The 27,583-nt window shown below is 42.8% G+C and overlaps 1 protein-coding gene across 4 annotated transcripts in view; it reads right to left on the bottom strand.

Moving 5' to 3' along the window:
* The window catches only part of tspan4a (tetraspanin 4a), a 99,944-nt gene that overhangs the window by 7,859 nt on the left and 64,502 nt on the right, over positions 1-27,583 (bottom strand). For 3 of the 4 annotated variants that reach the window (XM_035734614.2, XM_035734604.2, XM_035734586.2), the window contains 3 exons: positions 26,349-26,540; positions 13,677-13,751; positions 1,805-1,906 (listed from right to left, as the gene is read on the bottom strand). In XM_035734614.2, coding sequence (XP_035590507.1) covers positions 1,805-1,906; positions 13,677-13,751; positions 26,349-26,540 — 369 coding nt within the window. The remainder of the gene's footprint in view (positions 1-1,804; positions 1,907-13,676; positions 13,752-26,348; positions 26,541-27,583) is intronic. The other variant, XM_035734596.2, reaches the window with a different exon arrangement.

Raw genomic sequence — 27,583 nt, 5'->3', positions numbered from 1 at the left:
AATTGTTGGAAAAATGACTTGTGTCATGCACAAAGTAGATGTTCTAACCGACTTGCCAAAACTATAGTTTGTTAATTAACAAGAAATTTGTGGAGTGGTTGAAAAATGAGTTTTAATGACTCCAACCTAAGTGTATGTAAACTTCTGACTTCAAATGTACATATAAGATGAGTAATGAGAGATATGTAAAGATGGAAGCTGTTTTTCAATCTCTCTCTCCCAGCTTTGATGCACCTGTACTGACCTCACCTTCTGGATGGAAGTGGGGTGAACAGGCAGTGGCTCGGGTGGTTATTGTCCTTGATTGTCTTTTAAAGCCTTCCAGTGACGTCGGGTGTTGTAGGTGTCCTGGAGGGCAGGTAGTTTGCCCCCAGTGATGCATTGTGCAGATCGCACCACCCTCTGGAGAACCCTGCGGTTGTGGGTGGTGCTTTTGCCATACCAGGCGTTGATGCAGCTAAACAGGATGCTCTCAATTGTGCATCTGTAAAAGCTAGTGAAGGTTTTCGGTGACAAGCCACATTTTTTCCGCCTCCTGAGGTTGAAGAGGCGTTGTTGCGCCTTCACCACACTGTCTGTGTGCGTGGACCATTTCAGTTTCTTGGTGATATGTACACGAGAAACTTAAAATTTCCACTGCCGTCGCATCGACTGGGGCCCCAGTGTTGAGGATCAGCGGAGTGGAGATGTTGTTTCCTACCTTCACCACCTGGGGGCAGCCCGTCAGGAGGTCCAGGACCCAATTGCACAGGGCGGGGTTGAGACCCAGGGTCTCAAGCTTAAAGGATGAGTTTGGCATGTACTATGGTGTTGAATGCTAAACTGTAGTCAATGAACAGCATTCGAACATAGGAATTCTTCTTGTCCAGATGGGTTAGGGCAGTGTGCAGTGTGATGGTGATTTCATCGTCTGTGGACCTATTGGGGCCTTAAGCAAATTGGAGTGGGTCTAGGGTGACAGGTAGGGTGGAGGTGATATGGTCCTTAACTAGTCTCAAAGCACTTCATGATGACAGAAGTGATGGTCATTTAGTTCAGTTATCTTCGCTTTCTTGGGAACAGGAACAATGGTGGCCATCTTGAATCATGTAGGGACAGCAGAAAGGGATTGATTGAATATGTCCGTATTTAGGACGTGGCTAGGGATGCCGTCTGGGCCGGCCGCCCTGCAAGGGTTAACACGTTTAAATGTTTTTTTCACGTCGGCCATGGAGAAGGAGAGCCCAAGGTCTTTGGTAGCGGGCCGCGTTGGTGGCACTGTATTGTACTCAAAGCGCCCAAAGAAGTTGTTTAATTTGTCTGTAAGCAAGACGTCGATAGCCGCGATGGGGCTGGTTTCCTTTTTGTAATACGTGATCGTCTGTAGACCCTGCCACATACGTCTCGTGTTTGAGCCATTGAATTGTGACTCCACTTTGTCTCTATACTAATACTTTGCTTGTTTGATTGCCTTACGGAGGGAATAACTACATTGTTTGTATTCGGGCCATGTTTCCAGTCGCCTTGCCATGATTAAATGCGGTGGTACGTGCATTTATCTCCTATCCACTTCCTTATAAGCTTGCTCACTGAGTCAGCATGTACGTCAATGTTATTTTCTGAGGCTACCCGGAACATATTCCAGTCTATGATTGAAGCAATCTTGAAGTGTGAAAGCTGAGAGTTTTCTGTGCTAACAATGTAGGAAATAATACATTAAAAAAACTAAATACTGTACAGTTTCCTAAGGACTAGAAACAAAACTGCCATCTCTATCAGTGCCATCTTGTGTACACACACACAAACACTCTGCTTAAGGACTTACATCCGTTTGTACGATCATCCAAGCGTTGGTCAAGCCCACGTTGCCCTCGGTGCCAAAGAGCTGGAGTCCCCTCTTCAAATCCCTCTGGGCATAGTGACCAATCTGGATACAAGACACACAAAGACATCAAGGTGAAGACATAAACCTCCTTACTCATGCAAAACACACACAAATTCTGGCTCTGTCTCCGAAACACATGACTTAACCTTTATTTATACATTCAGACAGTCAACAAACAAGATATCAATCTGATTGATCGCCATTGCTCTCTCAAAAACTGTGCCAGTAGAGTAATGTAGTCTTTTGGCATGTTTGTGTAGAGGGCTACAGGCTGATACCCTCAGTGGTCTGTTCAACCCACTGTCGACTAAATCACATCTGTTTACATCCGTTTCAACACAGCCGCAATGTAGCATGAATAATAGCCCTGATATTTTTCTGAGCAATATAATATACTGGTACAATGTAAAACACAAAGGTAACAAAGGATCAATTGGTAAGGCCTTCAGTGGAAGTTACTAAAAAAACATTTCATTAGTTTAGCTTTGTACTTGTCTTGTATTCCCTTTCTGAAAATAACAGGAGCAACTTAACTCTGACTTTTGCGTCATTCATTGACGTTAATGGGAGACAAATTTGAGCACTAAACTCAAACTATCTCAAGTCAGAATATGGCCCTGAGCAGATACTGTCTCAGACTTCCAATCATGCCTCTGCTGACACTGCTGTAACTTAAAAAAAATGCATGATCAAATATGTCTGGTGAAAGACTAATCAAATCTGATATTTTTAAAACATCTACTCAAAGTTTGACTTTTCAAGCTGAGCCTAATAGACTCTCATTAGTAGGGAGTGTGAACTGCTGTTTCACTGTTAGCTAGGTATCGATGTTGACCTTGGGACTGCCGTCGCCTCCTTGACTACACCAGGCAAGTTAAGGAGGGAGGCATCAATTACTTAGAAGGAGAGAGAGAGAGCGTAGGTGAAGGGCAGAGAGAGCAAGATAATGGGATAGAGAGAAAAGGGGGAGAGAGAGCAGAACATAAATTAACTTCTTATGGCTGGAGGGCAGTATTGAGTAGCTTGGATGAATAAGGTGCCCAGAGTAAACTGCCTACTACTCAGGCCCAGAAGATAAGATATGCATATTATTAGTATATTTGGATAGAAAACACTGAAGTTTCTAAAACTGTTTGGATGATGTCTGTGAGTATAACAGAACTCCTATGGCAGGCAAAAACCTGAGAAAAAATCCAACCAGGAAGTGGGAAATCTGGTTGGTACAGTGGGATATTGGTCATATTGCACTTCCTAAGGCTTCCACTAGATATCAACAGTCTTTAGAACCTTGTTTGAGGCTTGTACTGTGACGTGGGGGCGAATGAGAGGGGAATGAGTCAGAGGTCTGCCAGAGAGCCACGAGCTGGTGACGCTCGTTCACGTGAGAGCGAGCTCTGTTCCATTGCATTTCTACAGACAAAGGAATTCTCCGGTTGGAACATTATTGAAGATTTATGTTAAAAACATCCTAAAGATTTATTATATGCATCGTTAGACATGTTTCTGCTTGCGTGTCATGAATTTGGATTACTGGGCTGAACGTGCTAACATAAAGGAGGTATTTGGACATAAATGATGAACTTTATCGAACAAATCAAACATTTATTGTGTGATTCCTGGGAGTGCATTCTGATGAAGATCATCAAAGGTAAGTGAATATTTATAACGTTATTTCTGACTTCTGTTGACTACACAACATGGCGGATATCTGTTTGGCTTGTTTTGGTCTCTGAGCGCCGTACTCAGATTATTGCATGGTTTGCTTTTTCGATAAAGCTTTTTTGAAATCTGACAGCGGTTGCATTAAGGAGAAGTTTACCTAAAGTTCCATGTATAATACTTGTATTTTCATCAACATTTATGATGAGTATTTCTGTAAATTGATGTGGCTCTCTGCAAAATCACGGATGTTTTTGGAACTACTGAACATAACGTGCCAATTTATACTGAGATTGTTTTATATAAATATGAACTTTATCGAACAAAACATACATGTATTGTGTAACATGAAGTCCTATGAGTGTCATTTGATGATGATCATCAAAGGTTAGTGATTAATTTCTCTCTATTTGTGCTTTTTGTGACTCTTCTCTTTGGCTGGAAAAATGGCTGTGTTCTGTGAATAGGCACTCACCTAACATAATCGTTTGTGGTGCTTTCGCTGTAAAGCCTATTTGAAATCGGACACTGTGGTGGGATTAACAAGAAGTGTATCTTTAAAATGGTGTAAAATACTTGTATCTTTTGAGGAATTTTAATTATGATATTTCTGTTATTTGAATTTGGCGCCCTGCACTATCACTGGCTGTTGTCATATCAATCCCGTTAGCGGGATCTCAGCCATAAGAAGTTTTAATAGCAGAGGCAGCATAAGATAAGGTACACAAAAAATCCCCCAAAACAATACGGAAGACCATAATTCACTGCTTTTGCAGCTGCGACCTGAAAGTAAACATAAACAAAGTTTGCATTATGTGGGTTGAAAACGCATTGTCGTAGGCGGGGTAAATTCCATTTCAATAAATAGAAAAAACACTCAAATGGCATCATTCATGGCATCAGGTCAACAGAAGGAGGGAACTTGTGAAAGAAGTATATTTCCAGTGAAACCAGCACCACAGACAAACATATACATTTTCTCTCAAGTCAGAAAGAAACATAGAAAGTGAGAGATACTTGAAAGGAAAAGGGGGCTTTAAATACAGTAGGGGGAGAGACATGAGCATATCCTCTGTGTATTGCCTTGGAACACACTGACTCATAATATGCCGGGTCACCACAAGACAGCTAAACCTGCCATATAAGATTAGAGTTTCAAGGAAGGATTTTTTAAATCATTTTTCAGCAACTGGCAAAGCTTTTCCAGTCAGTGCAGTGAAGGGAGAGGAGAAAACAAAGTTTTATTTCAGACATTATACTAGGAAAGTACTTTTTTCATATTTTGTTATGTTACAGCCATTTTCTAAAATTGATTCAATTGTTTTGTCCCCCTTCTCAATCTACACACAATACCCCATAAAGAAAAAACAGGTTGTCAATTTTTTTTTTAAACCTCCAAATTTACATAATAATTCATACCCATTACTCAGTACTTTGTTGAAGCCCCTTTGGTAAGAATTACAGTCTTGAGTCGTCTTGGGTATGACGCTACAAGCCTGGCACACTTGTATTTGGGGAGTTTCTACCATTCTTCTCTGCAGATCCTCTCAAGCTCTGTCAGGTTGGATGGGGAGCATCGCTGCACAGCTATTTTCAGGTCTCTCCAGAGATGTTCTGGCTGGGCCACTCAAGGACATTCAGAGACTTGTCCCGAAGCCACTCCTGCGTTGTCTTGGCTGTGTGCTTAGGGTCATTGTCCTGTTGGAAGTTGAACCTTCGCCCCAGTCTGAGGCCCTGAGCAGGTTTTCAACAAGGATCTCTGTACCTTGCTCTGTTCATATTTCCCTTGATCCTGACTAGTCTCTCTGTCACTGCAGCTGAAAAACATCCCCACAGCATGATGCTGCCACCACCATTTATTTATTTTACTAGGCAAGTCAGTTAAGAACAAATTATTATTTTCAATGACGGCCTAGGAACAGTGGGTTAACCGTTAACAACAGATTTTTACCTTGTCAGCTCGGGGATTTGATCTTGCAACCTTTCAGTTACTAGTCCAACACTAACCACTAGGCTACCTGCTGCACCATGCTTCACTGTATGGATGGTGCCAGGTTTCCTCCAGACGTGACGCTTGGCATTCAGGCCCATGAGTTCAATCTTGGTTTCATCAGACCAGATAATTTTGTTTCTCATGGTCTGAGAGCTGTCGTGTGCCATTTGCTGAGGCTTATGTCTGGCCACTACCATAAACGCCTGATTAGTGGAGTGCTGCAGAGATAGCTGTCCTTCTGGAAAGTTCTCCAATCTCCAAAGAGAAACTCTGGAGCTCTGTCAGAGTGGCCATCGGCTTCTTGGTCACCTCCCTGACCATGGCCCTTCTCCGCTGATTGCTCAGTTTGGCCGGGCAGCCAGCTCTAGGAAGAGTCTTGGTGGTTCCAAACTTCTTCCATTTAAGAATGATGGAGGGGCCTCCCGGGTGGCGCAGTGGTTAAGGGCGCTGTACTGCAGCGCCAGCTGTGCCACCAGAGACTCTGGGTTCGCGCCCAGGCTCTGTCGCAACCGGCCGCGACCGGGAGGTCCGTGGGGCGACGCACAATTGGCCCAGCGTCGTCCGGGTTAGGAAGGGCTCAGCCGTTAGGGATATCCTTGACTCATCGCGCACCAGCGACTCCTGTGGCGGGCCGGGCGCAGTGCACGCTAACCAAGGTTGCCAGGTGCACGGTGTTTCCTCCGACACATTGGGTTGGATGCGCGCTGTGTTAAGAAGCAGTGCGGCTTGGTTGGGTTGTGTATCGGAGGACGCATGACTTTCAACCTTTGTCTCTCGATGAGACAAGACAGTAGCTACTAAAACAATTGGATACCATGAAAAGGGGGGTAAAATTTAAAAAAAAAAAGAATGTGTTCCTGGGGACCTTCAATGCTGAAGAAATATTTTGGTTCACTTCCCCAGATCTGTGCCTTGACACAATTCTGTCTAGGAGCTCTACGGACAATTCCAACCGGCTTGGTTTTTACTCTGACATGCACTGTCAACTGTGGGACGTTTCTAGACAGGCCTTTCCAAATCATGTCCAATCAATTGCATTTATCTCAGGTGGACTTCAATCAAGTTGTCGAAACATCTCAAGGATGATCAATGGAAACAGGATGCCCCTGATCTCAATTTCGAGTCTCATAGCAAAGGGTTTGAATACTTATAAGTAAGTTATTTCTGTTTTTATTTTAATAAATGAGCTAACATTTCTAAACCTGTTTTCCCTTTGTTATTATGGGGTATTGTGGGTAGATTGATGGGGGCGGGGGGGATCTATTTAATACATTTTAGAATAAGGCTCAAATGTAACTAAATGTGGAAAAAGTCTAGGGGTCTGAATACTTTCCGAATGCACTGTACTTCAGACATTGTACTGTGTGACATGTTTATTGGACAAGGAATCAGGAAATATGAAGAGAAGGGGAAGGCTCTGTGCATCGTCCCAAAATGGCAAACTGCTTATCTATGCTCGTCTGTGATAGCTCCCTGCAAGGGGCGAATAGTGTGAAAATGGGGCCTTTTTTTGGATTCTATTCTCTCTGGAGTCATTCCCCTTAATTTCGTATGTTCATTCAAATGCATTCATATGTATTCATAGGAAAACATTGACAGAAGCTGTTCACGCTTTGTATCCACCCACAGCCTATTTTCCTCAATGCTGCTTTGCTCCTTTCTAGTTCTTGTATTATGGTTTTATCTCAACCTGATTGCAATATTGAATTAGACTGTTTTCCTATCCGACGGTTTGTACACGACCCTCATTTTGGCTTATGGGGCTCCCGAGTGGAGCAGCGGTCTAGGGCACTGCATCTCAGTACTAGAGGCGTCACTACAGACACCCTGGTTCGAATCCAGGCTGTATCACAACAGGCTGTGATTGGGAGTCTCGTAGGGCGGTGCACAATTGGCCCAGCGTTGTCCGGGTTTGGCCGGTGTAGGCCGTCAATGTAAATAAGAATTTGTTCTTAACTGACCTGCCTAGTAAAATAATGCCTATGAAGTTTGAATCAACAGATACTTTTCCCAGACGTGGGTTCAAATAGGCTAGTATTTGTACTTTGCGTGTTTGGTTGAGCCTGCCTGCCAGTTAATCCTGCCAGAAGTCCAGCTAAAGCTTTTGAAACAAAACAAATACCATTTGAACCCAGGTGTTGTTTTTTTTTTTTACGGTCAACACCACTACAGGATTTCACCAATGGGTTCCTCCTTTTCACATAAAGAGCAGAACATTTGACATGTTTTGTGGGGGATCAAATTAATTAGTCATTTCATGTTTCCATTCATTTAACGGGTAAATCAATATGATTAGTGGTGCGTTTTACCAATGAAACATTTCCATGCTTGAAATACATGACTCAATTTCAAATTGCTACATTGAACCTCAGAAATCCCATGTTGCTGAGGTAAAATGCGCACCTTGTTAATCTAAGAAATATGATTCATACCAAGATTAAATACAACAAACTGAGTTATGCCAACGTCCGTTCTAAAAGAAACAGTGACATTGAAGAAAACATCACTGTCTTTCATTTAAAATATGAGAATAATATTGACAGGTGTCTCAGTGAATTGAGCAATTGGATGTATACTTTATTTATTTTATAATGTGTAAACTAACTGAAAATGACTGACAACTTCCATTGAAGTGAGTCTGTCCTATTTAAATAAAAATGTATGTAACCTTTATTTAACCAGGTAAAACCCATTGAGGTTAAAAACCTATTTTGCAAGGGTGACCTGGCAAGGAAGCAAAACCAGGTAAATAGCAGCGAGTCCATAAAACATTACAGAAAAATACAGAATGCACACAAGACAACGTGTCACAAGTTAAAGATACAAATGCAGTTGTCGATCAGAGTCTTAAAAACAGGCAAAGACACTAACTCCCCTAACTTTAAGATCTTCTGAAGCATGTTCCAGGATGAAGGCATTATGGCATTTGTTTTCTTTTTTCTTCCCCATCTCGGTTCTAGACTTAGGAACAGACAAAGTCAGCAGCGACTGTGAGCGAAGACTATATTGAGAGACCGATCTGGCCAGTAAAGAGTGATACAAAGGGAGTTGTCCCATCAATGCTTTGTACACAAGTGTACCAGTGCTTTAGCCTCCTGGTGGAGAGAGAGGTCCCTTTCACCATAGCGTACAGATCACAGTGATGGGTGAGGGATCTAGCATTTGCAATAGATCTTAAAGCACCATGATACACTGTGTCCAGAGTTTAAGGTACTTGCTGAGGCCTGCATATAGACAATATCCCCATAATCCAGCACAGTTTTTTTTAAGTGCTTTGAACAAGATATTTTCTGACTAACATTGAAAAGCAAGATTTGTTCCTGTAATAGAAACCAAATTTCAACTTCAGTTTCTTGGTCAAGGTATCAATGTGCTGTTTAATATTCAACTTTTCATCTAATCAAATCCAAATATAATTATAGGAGGTGACCCTATCAATTTGCTGGTGTTTTATAGTTAAAATCTACACGTGACTCCATCTGTTTACTTTCAGGGAAGAGAACCATAATCTTTGTTTTCCTTTCATGAAGCACAAGTTTCAATTTAAAAAGTTGCCTTTGAATAACATCAAAGGCCAACTGTAAGTCCTGAAAAGCCTTCTCAATATTAGATGCGCTAGAATAAATAATTGTGTCATCAGCATAAAGATGGAGATTTGCAGAGTCAACAGTCTGCCCTAAATCATGTATATACAGTGTAAAAAAGGATCAGACCTAAAAAATGGAGCCCTGGGGAACTCCTTTTTTAAGTCTTCGAAACTCAGATTTCATACCCTCCTGAGTTACGTCAGAAAAGTAGTTTTGGACCCAATCCAATGCATCAACACTTAAACCAACCTTTTTAGCCTATCCAACAGCACGGCATGGTCAACAGTGTCGAAGGTCTTCGATTAGTGAAACAGTGATTCTCCTTCACCTACAATCTTACTTACAGCTGTAATTGTACTATGCTCGGCTCTAAATCCCGGCTGGATTTGAGATAAACTGAGTTATTATAAAGAAAGTCTTTTGAACTGTGAGGTCACCAAGTTTTCCAAAACTTTTGCCAGCGCAGGCAGTTTAGATAGTTCTCCAACTGGGACGGATCTACACCTTTATGCGAAGGCGTGACATCGGCTGCTTTCCAGACTTTTGTAATGGTATTACTCACCAATTAAAGATGTAATATATGAGTGAGAGGGGCAGCAATGATCTCTGCACCATTTTTTTTTTTTTTTTAGAAAATATGGGTTTAATTCATCTGGGCCAGCTGCTTTCTTAATATCATTAGATTTGAGTTCCTTTACAACTCCTGGAAGCTCAATCTCTGTAAAATGAAATAAATGAACCGTAGGCCGGCATGTGGCAGTTTCATTCACAGCCTCATTTGAGATGGTTGGAAGGAGTTCATTACCAAATAAATGCCCAGCTTTAGCAAAATGCTCATTAAACATGTCAAGCAGTTCATTCTTGTTAGTCACATCCATTGAATTTGAGGTCAATTTCAGCAGAAGACCAGAGGAGTTTGTGTTAACATTCATGGATTTAATGGTTTTCCATAATTTTGTCAGGTTATTGAGGTTTTCCTTGGTATATTCATAACAGAAGCTAGATTTGCATTTCCATATTAACAAGGTGCACGTATTTCCAAGTGCCCTGAATAACTGTCATTCAGTCTGGGAATTACCCTTCCTGGCTTTGGCCCAATGTGTATTTTATTTTTGGATCAAATCAGATAATTCTGTAAACCAGGGATTGTCTATCTCTTGCCCGGTACTTTTTGAGAGGGACATATTTATCACAGATAGTAGAAAATATAGAATGAAAATAGGAGAATGCCTCTTCGATATCTGGAATAAGTGCAATCCTGTCCCAGTTGTATATGTATAAAGTTCATGCAGGAAAGCATGCTTACAGAACTGCCTAAAATGTTGTTTGAATATGAACCGAGAGGGCACTTTGGGGATTTTGGTGTCTTTAATGCAAGCAACTGCACAATGATCACTTAAAATCATTAGCGAAAATCCCAACGGCCGAGTATTTATACGGATTGTTTGTTAGAATAACATCAATAAGTGTTGACTTAGAGATGTCTTTTGGATTGAGTCTTGTAACCTCATTCATCATTTGAGTAAAATGAAATGTATTGCACAGTCCTCTTATGGCCTCAGAGTTTGGAGATAACCAATCCCAACTTAAAATCGCCCATAAATCCCCCCCCCAACCACAGATCAGTTCAGCCAGAGAATCCACTTTTGCAGATGGAGGTCTATAACAGCCTATCAAATCTAAGTTCACAGCTTTCGATAACTGCAGCTTCAATGCTAAAAACTCAAACTGTTTTGGTTTGGATAAAGACCTTAATTCAAGAACCCCCCCCCTACTTTGTAGGTCACATCGCTAAACATTAGACCATCCAAGCCTATAGACTGATTTAGAACAGATTTCTTAAAACGGGTCTCGGACAGTACTAAAAGACATCTGGGTCAGCAGTGTGAACCCAGACTTTTATCATGTCCAATTTCAGCATCAAACTCACATTAATATGCATCAGTCCCAACCCTGATCTAGTTTTAAAATAATTTGGAGTGGGAAGTTCATCCATAGCCAATGGGCCTGGGTTTGGGTGAATGTTTCCTGATCCATAGCCAATGGGCCTGGGTTTGGGTGAATGTTTCCTGATCCATACCCAATGGGCCTGGGTTTGGGTGAATGTTTCCTGACACCAAAAGCAGAAGAATATAAAACACTTTGTTTCTTCCTAAAAATTGTTGCCTTAGTTAGAGCGGTCAGTGCGTTCAACAACCGCTGCAGGAATGTACTGACAGGGGATTTTGCCCAGTGAGTGGGTCTGGTCAATGCACCCAGTCACCTTGCAGTAGGCTACCGCACAGTGAGGCAGAGCGGGCCCAGTAGACCAGCCAATCACTGGTTGCTAGTCCACCCGGCAGGGGTATCCGGCTCAACATGTCGAGACCGTCAGTCACAGCACAGATGTATCCTCTCTCGGCTTCCAGGGAGGGCACCACACCGGCTTTATCTCCTCATGCAGAAAACAGCAGATGTCAATTTAACGCCTTAATTGCTTTGATCCTGTAGGATTTGAGATTTTGCCTGTTGTTTAATGCAGCCTATAATGGTTGTGCTAAGTAATTAAAAACGTGTAACACTTGAAACAAACAAACAGTGTGACACAACACGCTCGGCAAAGCTGCCCTGCCGCCATCTTGAACTAGTGTCTAGTTTGAGAAACAGACGTGTTTATGGACACCGGACGGATCACCCTTTTCCTACAGTAACTTAATTGGTTTGACTGACAAGGTTTCCTAGTTGGAAAGGAAACCCTGCCTGGCTGCCGTAACTTTTTTTTAGTGACCCTATTTGATTAGGTGGTTATGTGACTAGCTGGTGATGAGACTAGGTTAGCGTTTCTCGATCCTGGTCTTGGGGACCCCTGAGGGGAGCACATTTGAGTTTTTTCCCCCAAAGCTAGCACTACACACCTGATTAAAATCATCAAAAGGCTTGATGATACGTTGATTATTTGAATCAGGTGTGTAATGCTAGGGCAAAAACAAAAATATGCACCCCTTTTGGTCCCCGGGACCAGGATTGGGAAACACTGGACTAGGTGGTACTGGCATGACTGCCTGGAGTTACAGGGATTGAAGTCAGTCAAAGATGGCAAGGTTGGCAGCTGTAGGCTGGCATTAGGGGCCACTGGCTGATGTCGTGATGAGACAGCTGGGAGTGTTCCAGGCCATCAGTGGAGCAGCAGAGTTGTGGGAATGAGACCCGGCAACAGAATACTGATGAGGGATCAGGGAATCAGCTCTCTGGGCAAAGTTTCCTCGTTATTTCGTACTTTTTCAATCATGTTGAATCAATGTTGCTGGAAGGTTGAATATTTCTGAAAAAGGCAACAACATACTGTACGCTGTTTTAATGTAACAGTTTGCAGTGGGTTATAACGCAAGTTGACATAACCGTTAACGTCACGTACCAACTCATCTGATCACCAAGACCGTGCTTAATCATTGTGTGTCAGTGCTGGGCTGCCATAAAAGCCAGCACACACACATCTCCCTTCCAGTACTCAGAATGGAAAACACTTAAAAAAATAGCCTTCCCAACAATAACATTAACATATAGCTCTTATGTACATGTGGAATGACTCCCTGCTGTTCAAGAACAACGTAGAGTCCATTTAAAATAGCCACTAGAGGACCATTCCCCCTTTGTCTTCCTTCCTAACAAGTCTTACAGTACGCCTGACTCTTACAGTGCTCCACTCGTTTACTCAGTTTCTCGTTGCACTGCTTTGTGTAGAACAGTTAAGAACTGAAACAAAATCATTCAGACACGGAATGGAGGATAGGGAAACAGGGGAATGCTAGACATAGGGACTAGGGTGGGGACGGAGGTAAGTTAACATTCATAACGGATGGGATGTAGTGGCTGAGAGCCCAGGAAGATGCTACCAATCCAGGAACTCTTCTAGAATTACACAGCGATTGAGACAAACCAAAGGATTATAATGGCTGTGGGGCGGAGGATTCCGATTTAACAGAGCCTGTATGGGTTTTATTACATAACCACAGATAAAAGGCTATAGACAGTACGAGAGTGGGGGAAAATGTAATACACTCAAAGGAAATAAAGAGGGTGGAGAAAAATATCAAAAGGATAGGATCATTATTTACTAAAAAGGTACAGAAAGAGACTTTAGACATCAACAGCCTTTGTCCTGGCCCCCGGGGTAGCGAGGACGCCACAAGTCATGCATAATGGAGTGACGTGGTCGATAAATTGGAGGGTGTCCCGTCATTGGAGCAACGCTTGTTTAGACGGATTGAATTTGGAATGCCGTGAATTGTATTACTGTGTCCGTGTGTGCCAGTGTATGCGTGCGTATGTAGGAGCAGGATGTGTGTGTGTGTGCTGCGAAATGCATTATTAATACCTTCCCAAGTCGGAAATGCTCTGATGTGTAGAGATTTGATTTATGTTGAAAAGCCATTGCTCCTCTGCCCTTTCAATCAGACTTGCTTATTGTACAGGGGGGGGGAAAAAGTATATAGGATTAGTTTAAATCAATATATATTATGTTATTATTCTGTGATACTTAAACTGTACCGGAATCGACCACAGTAAAAGAAATAAGAGCGAGACGTCGCCTTACCTGGTCTTGGTAAACAAAGAAGAGCGTGATGGACAGAATCTCCAAGAAGAAGATCAGAAGGAGGAGGATGAAGAACTGTGGAGAGAGAGAGAGAGAGAGTACATTAGAACTTTAACTTGAGAAACAAAGAGCGGGAGAGACAAAAGTGTCAGGAAGAGTGAGTTGAAGATACATGGGAGATCCAACCCCTTTGGATCATTCCGCCTTATATATTTATATATATATGTATTTATTTATGACTGACAGAGAAGGAGAGGAGTGGGACAGTAATACTCAGACCGACAGGTTGGGCCGTGACACAGTGAGATCCAAATGTATTGGGACAGTGACACATGTATTATTGTTTTGGCTCCGTACCTCAGCACTTTCAATTGATACAAAGACTATGAGGTTAAAGTGCAGACTGTTAGCTTTAATTTGAGGGAATTGTCATCCATATCGGTTGAACCGTTTAGAAATTAGAGCACTTTTTGTACATAGTACCCCCATTTTAGGGGACCAAAAGTATTGGGACAAATTCACTTATATGTGTACTTGAAGTAGTAAAAATTTAAGTATTTGGTCCATTATTCATAATACTCAATGACTACATCATGTGACTCTACAAATATCATACCCCCCCAATAATGCTAACTTCCCCTGTTATTGTAATGGTGAGAGGTTAACATGTCTTGGGTGTCTGCAACTTTCACACTCATCATTATTCACTTAGGATTTGTCCGTAATCATGTTAGCATCCACATTCATGTAGAAGTGTTTAGATACACGTTCTATTCTTATTTACAATAAAAGTGACTCCAAAATGACACAACACATTATTTACCATTCACTTCTATTGGGCACAAAATAATCTAAATCACAACCGAAACCGCAAAGTCACAAGCTCGATGTAGTCATTGTGTGCTATGAATATGGGACTAAATACTTAACTTAACTTTTATCCTTTAAATACACAAGTGAATTTGTCGTTACTTTTGGTCCCCTAAAATGAAGGGACTATGTGCAAAAAGCGCTTTAATTTCTAAACGGTTCCCTCGGTATGGATGAAAATAAGTGTGAAAGGCTAGTTAGAGTGGTTCTCACAGTCCTCGTCAGGTTTGGGCGGACGTCGCCTTCAAGGACTGCTTGGCAGAGCTTGTTTGAATGGGAGACCAAAGCAGGGAGGATAAAAAAAAAACCAACTCTATATTATTAAAAAATTGGCTGACTTAGTGAAGACCTTGCCTCTGCTCTCTCCTCGACTCAACCAGGAAGAAGCTGTTCTATGAGCTTGTCCTTTGTTTCCAGACACACGGGCTGCGTGTGCCGGCTTTGTTAATGCATTACTTCAGTGTCTCCCAAACTCAGTCCTCGGGACCCCGTTTTGTTTGTTGTCCTTGCACTACACAGCTGATTCAAATCATCAAGCTTTGATTATTTCAATCAGCCGTGTAGTACTAGGGCAAAAATCGAAACGTGCACCCATTGGGGTCCCCAGGACAGAGTTGTGGATATGCTGCATTACCGTTATGCAATCGTGTGGGAAAACGATCATTTTAAAAACACAAGGCTGAAGGGGTCATAGAGAGAAAGGAAAATGGAGCGGCAGGTAGCCTAGCTGATTGAGAGAATGCCAAGAGTGTGCAGAGCTATCATCAAGACAAAGGGTGGATACTTTGAAGAATCTCATATTTTCACTTGTTTAACACTTTTTTGGTTACTACATGATTCCATATGTGTTATTTCATAGTTTTATTGTCTTCACTATTAGTCTACAGAAAATAGTCAAAATAAATAAAAACCCTGGAATGAGTAGCTGTGTCAACTTTTGACTGATACTGTGTGCGCACATGTACATGGCTGTGAGGGAAGCCCCCCACTACAGTAACCAAACCAGCCCTGTTATTTATGTTGTGACTTGTTTCTCCCCTCGTCAGGCTTTGCTGATATCCCAGTTTAGTGGAGATCAATGCCTTGTCAGGGAGAGCGATGAGGAGAACTATAATCAAACTGCTGGTCTGCCATTGATCTCGGGGGGGTTATCGACTCTCTGTGATTCCCATTCAGCATGAAAGCTACCGAGGCTCTTTGTTGATAGACGGACAAGGGAGAAACTGAAGGCGTGCCACTGTTAGACGGTGCCTCCCAAATCAATACCTTGAGGAATTCAGCTGTGTCGGACCGGTAACGAACTAACTTGGGGTGGCGGGGAGGTTACAACTGTGCTAGCTCCCAAATTACTCTCAAATGGCAGCCCCTTTTTGCTTTGTTCTGTAGCCACTGATCTGAAAGGACTGGCTAGGCGAAAGCAATGCGGTGGTGTTTTTCAAGATTGAGACGGAATCTGGCCTTGGTGCACTAACTAAAAGCCAACCTCCAGCTCATCACCTTTGATCTCGGGCCAGTCTTGCACGTCGCATTTTACACCCATAGAGATTTAGGGGAGATTTAACTCCTGGACTGTGACAATGCAGTGAGTCTGCGGTGGAGGTAGAAGCTTCCAGAGAGGCTGTTTTTAGCTGGAGGCAGGGCTCTAAAGTGCGACCAATTTGTTTGCATATGCAACAAAATATTTTTCTGTGCGACCAGGAGTTTTATTTTGGGAGCACTGTGCCCCTAGGAAAAAATCTCCCAGATAATAATTGCTGTAATAATAAGGCGAGTGCAGATTCGATAGCGTCGTGGTTGCACCATTACTACAGCGAAAACGGCTTGCTTATAGCCCAACTAGGTCAAAAGGTCCGAGCCATATTCCCGGCACAATATTTTTATCTCCCTATAGTGGATCGCAGGGACCACATTTTACATTCCTTAGCCATGTCTTGGGCATTTCGAAAACTCCTCGCGCGTCATTTACACTTTGTTCAGTCATTTCATCTCATTGGCTAGCTAGCTAGCTAACAACCTGGTAACATGACCAGTATCTCCAAACATTTGGGGCCACAGACAGAAAGGAAAAGGTCATAGCAATGAATAAAAGACAGATCTCTTGCATGTCTTCGTCAACAACCTGACGTTTTTAGAGAGACAGTGCACAATTTTCAATGTAATGCATCTCAATAGGAAAACAGTGCTTTTACACAATGCAGAAACCGATTATTCCACAAACAACTTTGTAATATCAATGACAGGTATTCGTATCAACATTTGAGCTTTTATAATAAACAAATGCCTTTACAGTGTCACATATTACCCACTGGGCAAAGACCTCAATTCAACGTCTATTCCACGTCATTTCATTGCAATGATGTGGAAACAATGTTGATTCAACCAGTGTGCCCAGTGGATAGTTTCTTCTTTCTAGGGAACAACATGTGCTTAAAGTAGCTAGAATTCATATAGGCTGTATCTCAATCAATGAAACAAATGTAATATTCTGGTGCTACCAATGAAAAATGTCATTTAGAGCCCTGTTTGCAGGTTAACTACAATGGAAGGCTCGACAACCCAGTTTAGAGCGATCTGGTTCAAATGGACTGAAATGTGTTATTGGATCTGAAATTTGTCCCCACAAGAATACTTCAGAGCATTCAGACTAGAAGGAGCAGTCTCCAGTGTAAAAGTATGGCAGTCCACCAAGAGGGCTGTTAGGCTACGTTCCATATTAGTACACTACTTAGAATGTGTGCCTAAAGCTTTGTACCAATATGCATACTAGCGAACCATTTGAAATGTGTGCACAAGGGCAAGGCTCAGTGGTGACACATCATTCAGGGCAGGTGGGGCAGAGCCTGTTTTGAGCCCCACCTTTCTAGCCTGTTTTGCATGCTATTTTGGCATTAATACGTGTCAAATATCAGTTTGCAAACGATGTAAAAAATAAAAAATACATTTAGTTCATAAAGCCGCATACAAACATGGTCTTTTTTTGTGCTTTCTTGGGTAAAGCAGCTCCAAAATGCATGTGTTTCAGCCTAGCTTAGTGCTTTCTGTGGTGGTGGGGCAGCCAGCAGAAAATACAGAGCATAGGGGTTGGTAATGTTCTCTAGTTGATTGGCTCAGTGTTCTGTCACTCATGGGGACACTACGACACCGTCAAATCTAAGGGGAGAGCTCAAATTCAAGCCCCTTGGATGCTGCCATAGAGTTACATTAGAAGTGCACATCCAAGAAGGCTCAAGGTCATTGGCCATAGGTCAAATGACGTTATATCTATAGCAGCTTTGATTGGACTGATCATGTCAACGTCATACTTTCGAAATCTTAAGTTGCAAGCTAGCAGTCATCATGAATTAAGTCGACAATCTACTTGCAAATCCTTTTTAATGAAGAGAAATTATAGATAAAACGTAACGGTGCTCATCGGCCATAAACGTCACACAACAAGTTGGAAATCACAAATTCAGCAATGTGTGGTTTGAAAGTAATCAGTAGCTAACTGCAACCATTGCAAAGCAATCACTAGCCAGCTATTCAGTGAAGTGTGTGTGTGGTCCCAAGTCTCTTTTCCAAGCTTAAAAGGATACACATTAAACATTGGCCATTGTGTCAATCCAGCATGTTTGTTGTCGCGCTGAAAACAACTGGAAACTCAGAACTGGGAAATCAGATTTCAGTGAGTTCAAGACAACTGGAAACTGGGAAAAAAAACTCAGGCGGGGAAATAAGCTTTGAACGGTCATCTCGGAATTGCAAATCGGGAACTCGGGTCTCTTCCTAGAGCTCCGACCTGAAGATCACTGATATCATCATGATTTGACCCTGTTTTTTTCAGAATTCCCAGTTGTCTTGAGCGCTATGTGACCAGGTCAAAAGTAGTGCACTACATACAGTGGGGCAAAAAAGTATTTAGTCAGCCACCAATTGTGCAAGTTCTCCCACTTAAAAAGATGAGAGGCCTGTAATTTATCATAGGTACACTTCAACTATGACAGACAAAATGAGAGAAAAAAATCCAGAAAATCACATTGTAGGATTTTTAATGATTTTATTTGCAAATTATGGTGGAAAATAAGTATTTGGTCACCTACAAACAAGCAAGATTTCTGGCTCTCACAGACCTGTAACTTCTTCTTTAAGAGGCTCCTCTGTCCTCCACTCGTTACCTGTATTAACCTCTTCAACCTATGGGGGTGCTATGTCATTATTGGGTTAAAAAACGTGCCCGTTTTAAGCGCAATATGTTGTCACAAAAAGATGCTCGACTATGCATATAATTGCCAGCGTTGGAAAGAAAACACTGCCGTTTTCAAAACTGCAAAGATATTATCTGTGAGTACCCCAGAACTGATCTTAAAGGCGAAACCAAGATGAAACTTCAAACAGGAAATGAACAGGATTTTTGACGCTGTGTATTACTAACGTCTCCTTATATGGCTGTGAATATGCTGTGAACGAGCTTATGCGCTCTGCCGTTCATCCAAGATGTCTGCAGCATTGTGGCGTATTTGTAGGCATATCATTGGAAGATTGGCCATAAGAGACTACATTTGCCAGGGGGCCGTCCGGTGTCCTTTGTCTAAATTGGTGCGCAATTGTCAGTAACACTCATTATGCCATGGGATACAGAAGCAGAAGCACACTTCCAGGAACGATACATCATTGAAGAGATATGTAGAAAAACACCTTGAGGATTGATTCTAAACAACGTTTGCCATGTTTCAGTCGATATTATGGAGTTATTTTGGAAAAAGTTCAGCGTTTTTATAACTGAATTTTCGTTTTTTTTTGGTAGCCAAACATGACGCAGAAAACGGACCGATTTCTCCTGCACAAATAATCTTTCAGGAAAACTGAACATTTGCTATCTAACTGAGAGTCTCCTCATTGAAAACAGCCAAAGTTCTTCAAAGGTAAATGATTTATTGAATGTTTTTACTGTTTTTTTGTGAAAATGTTGCCTGGTGATGCGAACGCAAAATGCTAATGCTAAATGCTAACGCTAAATGCTAAATGCTAGTTTTGCTATGGTAGAGAAGCATATTTTTTAAAATCTGAGATGACAGTGTTGTTAACAAAAGGCTAAGCATGAGAGCTAGCATATTGATTTCATTTCATTTGCGGTTTTCATGAATAGTTAACGTTGCGTTATGGTAATGGGCTTGAGGCTGTAGTCATGATCCCGGATCCGGGTTGGTTCGACGCAAGAAGTTAATGGCACTTGTTTGAACTTATCAGTATAAAAGACACCTGTCCTCAACCTCAAACAGTCACACTCCAAACTCCACTATGGCCAAGACCAAAGAGCTGTCAAAGGACACCAGAAACTAAATTGTAGACCTGCACCAGGCTGGGAAGACTGAAGGTCTGAAGGTAAGCAGCTTGGTTTGAAGAAATCAACTGTGGGAGCAATTATTAGGAAATGGAAGACATACAAGACCACTGATAATCTCTCTCGATCTGGGGCTCCACGCAAGATCTCACCCCGTGGGGTCAAAATGATCACAAGAACGGTGAGCAAAAATCCCAGAACCACACGGGGGGGCCTAGTGAATGATCTGCAGAGAGCTGGGACCAAATTAACAAAGCCTACCATCAGCAAGGGCATTGAAGATGAAGCGTGGCTGGGTCTTTCAGCATGACAATGATCCCAAACACACCGCCCGGGCAACGAAGGAGTGGCTTCGTAAGAAGCATTTCAAGGTCCTGGAGTGGCCTAGCCAGTCTCCAGATCTCAACCCCATAGAAAATCTTTGGAGGGAGTTGAAAGTCCGTGTTGCCCAGCAACAGCCCCAAAACATCACTGCTCTAGAGGAGATCTGCATGGAGGAATGGGCCAAAATACCAGCAACAGTGTGTGAAAACCTTGTGAAGACTTACAGAAAACGTTTAACCTCTGTCATTGCCAACAAAGGGTATATAACAAAGTATTGAGAAACTTTTGTTATTGACCAAATACTTATTTTCCACTATAATTTGCAAATAAATTCATTAAAAATCCTACAATGTGATTTTCTGGATTTTTTTTCTAATTTTGTCTGTCATAGTTGAAGTGTACCTATGATGAAAATTTCAGGCCTCTCTCATCTTTTGAAGTGGGAGAACTTGCACAATTGGTGGCTGACTAAATACTTTTTTGCCCCACTGTAGATAAAACATTAATGTCAGGCACCGACAGAGATGGCCGCCTCGCTTCGCGTTCCTAGGAAACTATGCAGTATTTCTTTTTTTTATGTGTTATTTCTGACATTGCTACCCCAGGAAATCTGAAGTTTTATTACATACAGCCGGGAGGAACTATTGGATATAAGAGCAACGTCAACTCACTAACATTACGACCAGGAATACGACATTCCCGAACCGGATCTTCTGTTTGGTCCACCACCCAGGACAATGGATCGGATCCCAGCCAGCGACCCAAAACAACGGCGTCGCAGAAGGGGCAGACAGAGTGGTCTTCTGGTCAGGCTCCATAGACGGGCACATCGCGCACCGCTCCCGAGCATACTACTCGCTAATGTCCAGTCTCTTCAAAACAAGGTAGATAAAATACGAGCAGGTGTTGCCATCCAGAGAGACATCAGAGATTGTAACATTCTTTGTTACACGGCAACATGGCTCACTCGGGATACGTTATCAGAGTCGGTACAGCCACCTGGTTTCTTCATGCATCGATCCGACAGAAACAAACATCTCTCTGGTAAGAAGAAGGGGGGGGGGGGATATGCCTTATGATTAACGACTCATGGTGTGATCACAACAACATACAGGAACTCAAGTCCTTTTGTTCACCTGACCTAGAATTCCTTACAATATAATGCCGACCGCATTATCTACCAAGAGAATTCACGTCGATCATAATCACAGTCGTGTATATCCCCCCAAAGCAGACACAACAATGGCCCTGAAAGAACTTCATTGGACTCTATGGAAAATGGAAACCACGTATCCTGAGGCTACATTTATTGTAGCTGGGGAGTTTAACAACATTAATCTGAAAACAAGGCTCCCTAAATTTTATCAGCATATTGAATGCGCATACAAAGCCCTCCCCCGCCCTCCTTTCGGAAGATTTGACCATGACTCCATTTTGTTGCTCCAAGCCTATAGACCGAAACTAAAACAGGAAATGCCTGTGCTCAGGTCTGTTGAACGCTGGTCCGACCAATCGGATTCCAAGCTTCAAGATTGCTTCGACCACGTGGACTGGGATATGTTCCGTATAGCGTCGGACAATAACATTGATGAATACGCTGATTTGGTGTGCGAGTTTATTAGCAAGTGCATCGGTGATGTTGTACCCACAGCATCTATTAAAACCTTCCCCAACCAGAAACCATGGATTGATGGAAGCATTTGCGCAAAACTGAAAGCGCGAACCACTGCTTTTAATCTTTGCAAGGCGACCGGAAACATGACCGAAAACAAACAGTGTAGCTATTCCCTCCGCAAGGCAATCAAACAAGCTATGCGTCAATATAGAGACAAAGTAGAGTCGCAATTCAACGGCTCAGACACGAGAGGTATGTGGCAGGGTCTACAGTCAATCACGGACCACAAAAAGAAAACCAGCCCCGTCGCAGAACACGATGTCTTGCAACCAGACAAACTAAACAACTTCTTTGCTCGCTTTGAGGACAATACAGTGCCACCGACACGGGCCTCTACCAAAGCCTGTGGGCTTTCCTTCACTGCAGCCAACGTCAGTAAAACATTTAAACGTGTTAACCCTCGCAAGACTGCCGGCCCAGACGGCATCCCTAGCCGCTTCCTCAGAGCATGCGCAGACCAGCTGGCTGGTGTATTTACGGACATATTCAATCAGTCCTTATCCCAGTGTGCTGTGCCCACATGCTTCAAGGGGGCCACCATTGTTCCTGTTCTCAAGAAATGTAACTGAGCTAAATGACTACCGCCCCGTAGCACTCACTTCCGTCATCATGAAGTGCTTTGAGAGACTAGTCAAGAACCATATCACCTCCACCCTACCCGACACCCTAGACCCACTTCAATTTGCTTACCGCCCCAATAGGTCTACAGACGACGCAATCGCAATCACACTGCCCTAACCCATCTGGACAAGAGGAATACCTATGTTAGAATGCTGTTCATAGTACCCTCCAAACTCGTCATTAAGCCAAGACCCTGGGTCTCGACCCCACCTTGTGCGACTGGGTCCTGGACTTCCTGACAGGCCGTGATGGTGAGGGTAGGAAACAAGATCTCAACACTGGGGCCCCACAAGGGTGCGCTCCCAGCCCTCTCCTGTCCTCCCTGTTCACCCATGACTGCGTGGCCATGCACGCCTCCAACTCAATCATCAAGTTTGCAGACGACACTACAGTGGTAGGCTTGATTACCAACAACGATGAGGCGGCCTACAGGGAGGAGGTGAGGGCCCTCAGAGTGTGGTGTCGGGAAAATTATCCTCACACTCAATGTGAACAAAACAAAGGAGATGATCGTGGACTTCAGGAAACAGCAGAGGGAGCAGCCCCCTATCCACATCGACGGGACAGTAGTGGAGAAGGTGGAAAGTTTTAAGTTCCTCAGCATACACATCACGGACAAACTGAAATGGTCTACCCACACAGACAGCGTGGTGAAGAAGGCGCAGCAGCACGTCTTCAACCTCAGGTGGCTGAAGAAATTTGGCTTGTCACCAAAAACACTCAAACTTTTACAGATGCACAATCGAGAGCATCCTGTCGGGCTGTATCACCACCTGGTACGGCAACTGCTCCGCCCACAACCGTAAGGCTCTCCAGAGGGTAATGAGGTCTGCACAACACATCACCGGGGGCAAACTACCTGCCCTCCAGGACACCTACACCACCCGATGTCACAGGAAGGTCAAAAAGATCATCAAGGACAGCAACCACCTGAGCCACTGCCTGTTCACTCCGCTATCATCCAGAAGGCGAGGTTAGTACAGGTGCATCAAAGCGGAGGCCGAGAGACTGAAAAACAGCTTCTATCTCAAGGCCATCAGACTGTTAAATAGCCATCACTAACACTGAGTGGCTGTTGCCAACATACTGACTCATCACTTTAATAATGGGGCGGCAGGGTAGCCTAGTGGTTAGAGCGTTGGACTAGTAACCAGAAGGTTTGCAAGTTCAAACCCCCGAGCTGACAAGGTACAAATCTGTCGTTCTGCCCCTGAACAGGCAGTAAACCCACTGTTCCTAGGCCGTCATTGAAAATAAGAATCTGTTCTTAACTGACTTGCCTAGTTAAATAAAGGTAAAATAAAAAATTGGATGTAATAAATGTATCACCAGCCACTTTAAACAATGGCACTTTATATAATGTTTACATACCCTACATTACTCCTCTCATGTGTATATACTGTACTCTATACCATCTACTGCATCTTGCCTATACCGTTCAGCCATCGCTCATCCATATCTTTTTATGTATATATTCTTATTCATTCCTTTACACTTGTTTGTATAAGGTAGTTGTTGTGAAAATGTTAGATTACTTGTTAGATATTACTGCACGGTCGGAACTAGAAACACAAGCATTTCGTTACACATGGTTAGCAGATGTTAATGCAAGTGTATGTGACAAATAACATTTGATTTAGGGAACAGGGTGCCATTCGCAACGCAACCTCAGTGCCATAATCCTTTTAAGAGTTTATTTGCTGAGAAAAAGAAAACTCTCCAAGGCTCTCGTCTATTCATTGTGAGGCCAGGCTGACGTCCCTTTCAATAGATGAGTATAATACAGTGTGTTGGTTATACTTGAGCACGTACTTTTGTTAAATTGGTCTGCTGATGGGTGTTATGCTATGTCTGATGTCCTTGTGGTAAAATGAAAACTAACAAAAGCAGCAAAAAAAAGGTAACTATCAAAAGTAAACGATGGCAGATCTATATATTTTTCCAAACAATGTCAATGTAGCCTACCATCTTTTAAATTGAAAAGCACATGCTTGACAGAAAGTATAATGATGAAACCTTCATTATGACATATTTTTGTGATATGCTGGTGTGGCTATTGGAAAAATGCTTTGTATTCTCCAATGAATCTCATGGAGATAATAGAATAAAACATGAAAACATAACCTCAACTAATAGACTTACAAGACGTTTAGTACAAAACTGTTGTAAGGTATTGCCATGTTACAAATTACCACTCAACCTTATTACTTTGAATTACAACACATATCAGGCACGAAACATCACAGCAATTAGCACTGTCAAATCTTGATGTATATTTCCCCCCTCAGTGATCAGTTCAGTTATCAAATCTCTAATTGTTTTTTTACCCTGTTTTCTCCCCAATTTCATGGTATACAATTGGTAGTTACAGTCTTGTCTCATCGCTGCAACTCCCATACGGATCAGGAAGAGGCGAAGGTCGAGAGCCTCCGAAATACAACCCAACCCAAGCCAAGCTGCACTGCTTCTTGACACAATGCCCACTTAACCCGGAAGTTGCACCAACGTGTCGGAGGACACAATGCACCTGGATACCGACTCAGCGTGCACTGCACCCGGTCCGCCACAGGAGTCGCTAGTGCGCGATGGAACAAGGACATCCCTGCCGGCCAAACCCTCCCCTAATCCTGACGACACTGGGCCAATTGTGCGCTGCCCCATTGGTCTCCCGGTCGCGGACGGGCCTGGAGCCTGGACTCGAACCCAGAATCTCTAGTGGCACAGCTAGCACTGCGATGTTGTGCCTTAGACCACTGTGCCACTCGGGAAGCCCCTAATTGCTTTTGTAATGAAAGCAGAGGGTTAGAGCTGTCTCTTTTGAAATCGATGTGAAGGCTCAAGATGATTCGTCAGTCGCTGCGAAAAAGCCTTCGCGAACATCGTCTTCCAATCACATCGACACAGTGGTTCAACCGGCTAGGCGTTCTGGGAGAATGTCAAGGCTGATACTAATGATGGGCTTTTGCTCTGCGATACGTTTGATGGTCGGTCCCATGGGGCCAGTAATTGAGCCACCTGCTGCGCTGATGTCATAAACTTTATTTAAAACCTAGTTTTAAAGGCTAAATTAACAGACAGTTGTTTGAAGTAAATAAAATGATATGGTTTGTTATACGATGTGAGACTTGTTCTTATCAACCAGAGACAATTTTGACTTGAAATAGTGTTTTTTAAATGGAAAGATGGAGTTTGGAGTTATGAATGTGTGGTTCCAATGACTGGGTTGAAGCATGGTGCTGGTTGTGGGTTTGATTCCCGCACGGGCCGCATATACTGAATATCGTCATACCCTGATCTGTTTCACCCGTCTTTGTGCTCGTCTCCACCCCCCACCAGGTATCTCCCCTCATTATCCACAGTGTATTTATACCTGTGTTCTATATCTGTTGCAATTACGTTTTGTTTCGTCAAGCGTTTTTCCCATGCTCCTGTCTTTTTCTAGTTCCTGTTTTCTAACTTTCCCGGTTTTTGACCATTCTGCCTGCCCTGACCCTGCCTGTCGTTCTGTACCTTGTGACACCACCCTGGATTACTGACCTCTGCCTGCCCTGACCCTGAGCCTGCCTGTCGTTCTGTACCTTTCGGACTCTGCTCTGGACTACTGACCTCTGCCTGCTCTTGAACTGTCATTTGCCTGGCCCCCTGTTTTTGTATTACAATTTTGTTACTTTAAAACTGTCTGCATCTGGGTCTTCTCCTGAGACTTGACAAATATACACAATGTGTCTGTTGAGGTTGACATTTGTATGTTGCTTTGGATAAAAGCATCTGCTAAATTGTAAACGTGTGAATATAACATGATGCTTACAGCAGATATGTGAATGTTTATAAATACTAATTATCAAGAGTGGCAGATACTCACGCTCAGCAACAGCGGACGACTTTCTTTGACAGCTCCGACACAGCCGAGGCAACCAATCACCATGATGATGGTCCCTACCACAATGAGTAGATTGGCTGCTGAGAGGGATGGCAGGGATGAGGAGAGTGTGGCAAAGTTGCCCTGTGTCACTGACAGCCATACCCCCACGCCCAGTATTCCACAACCCCCCAGCTGTCAGAGAGATAGACAAAAGAAGAAGGAAAGAAGAAATAGAAAAAGTGAGTAGCATATAAAAAACACACACAACATAAAATACTTTGGGATTATTTGGTGCACACATATACATTTACACGCAACACAACACACACAAATCCCAAGGCGCTGCCAGGAAATGCATTGCCCGGCATGCTCAACCAAGACAGGGAGACTCGATTTGCGTGGTTAAATATGTGATTATTGTTTTTCTCCCTAACTTCTATCCCAACTGTACAACCACACCAGATCGGTTTTAAATCAGCTCTTGAGGTCAAAGTAGGGCAGGTCATGAATAAAACTGCTCTGAAGCACTGTGTGCTGCCGCTCCAATCACTTAGACAGGTTGGTGCAAGTCATCCATCACCCTCCACCATGATCAGAATACTAGAACAGCTGGAAATTAGAGGATGATTATACTGCTGTCTCTCCTCATACAAGCCTATCATCATACCCCTGAGAGAGAAGTCAGAAGGGAATCAGAGAGAGGGGGGGGAGACAAGGAAATTGATAGACACCGAGAAAGACAGACAAGGGTACTGCAGTAGTGTACGTGAAATAACAATGACAAGGTAAAACAGGTATGATACATGCTCCAATGCCCTATTTTATCGACACATAGCGCTTTACATACGTACATACCACATGCTCTGTGCCTCAGTCGATACAATGTCATACTTAAAATTAGAGGTCAACCGATTATGATTTTTCAACACCAATACCGATTTATTGGACGACCAAAAAACCTGATACCGATTAATCGGCCAATTTATTTATTTACTGGTAATAATGACAATTACAACAATACTGAATGAACACTTATTTTTACTTAATATAATACATCAATAAAATCAATTTAACCTAAAATAAATTATGAAACATGTTCAATTTGGTTTAAATAATGCAAAAACAAAGTGTTGGAGAAGAAAGTAAAAGTGCAATATGTGTCATGTAAAAAAGCTCACGTTCCTTGCTCAGAACATGAGAAAGCTGAGAAAGCTGGTGGTTCCATTTAACATGAG

Source organism: Oncorhynchus keta, chromosome 2, assembly GCF_023373465.1.
Source record: "Oncorhynchus keta strain PuntledgeMale-10-30-2019 chromosome 2, Oket_V2, whole genome shotgun sequence".
NCBI classification, from domain to species: Eukaryota; Metazoa; Chordata; class Actinopteri; order Salmoniformes; family Salmonidae; genus Oncorhynchus; species Oncorhynchus keta.
This window is presented reverse-complemented; position numbering and strand designations above follow the sequence as displayed.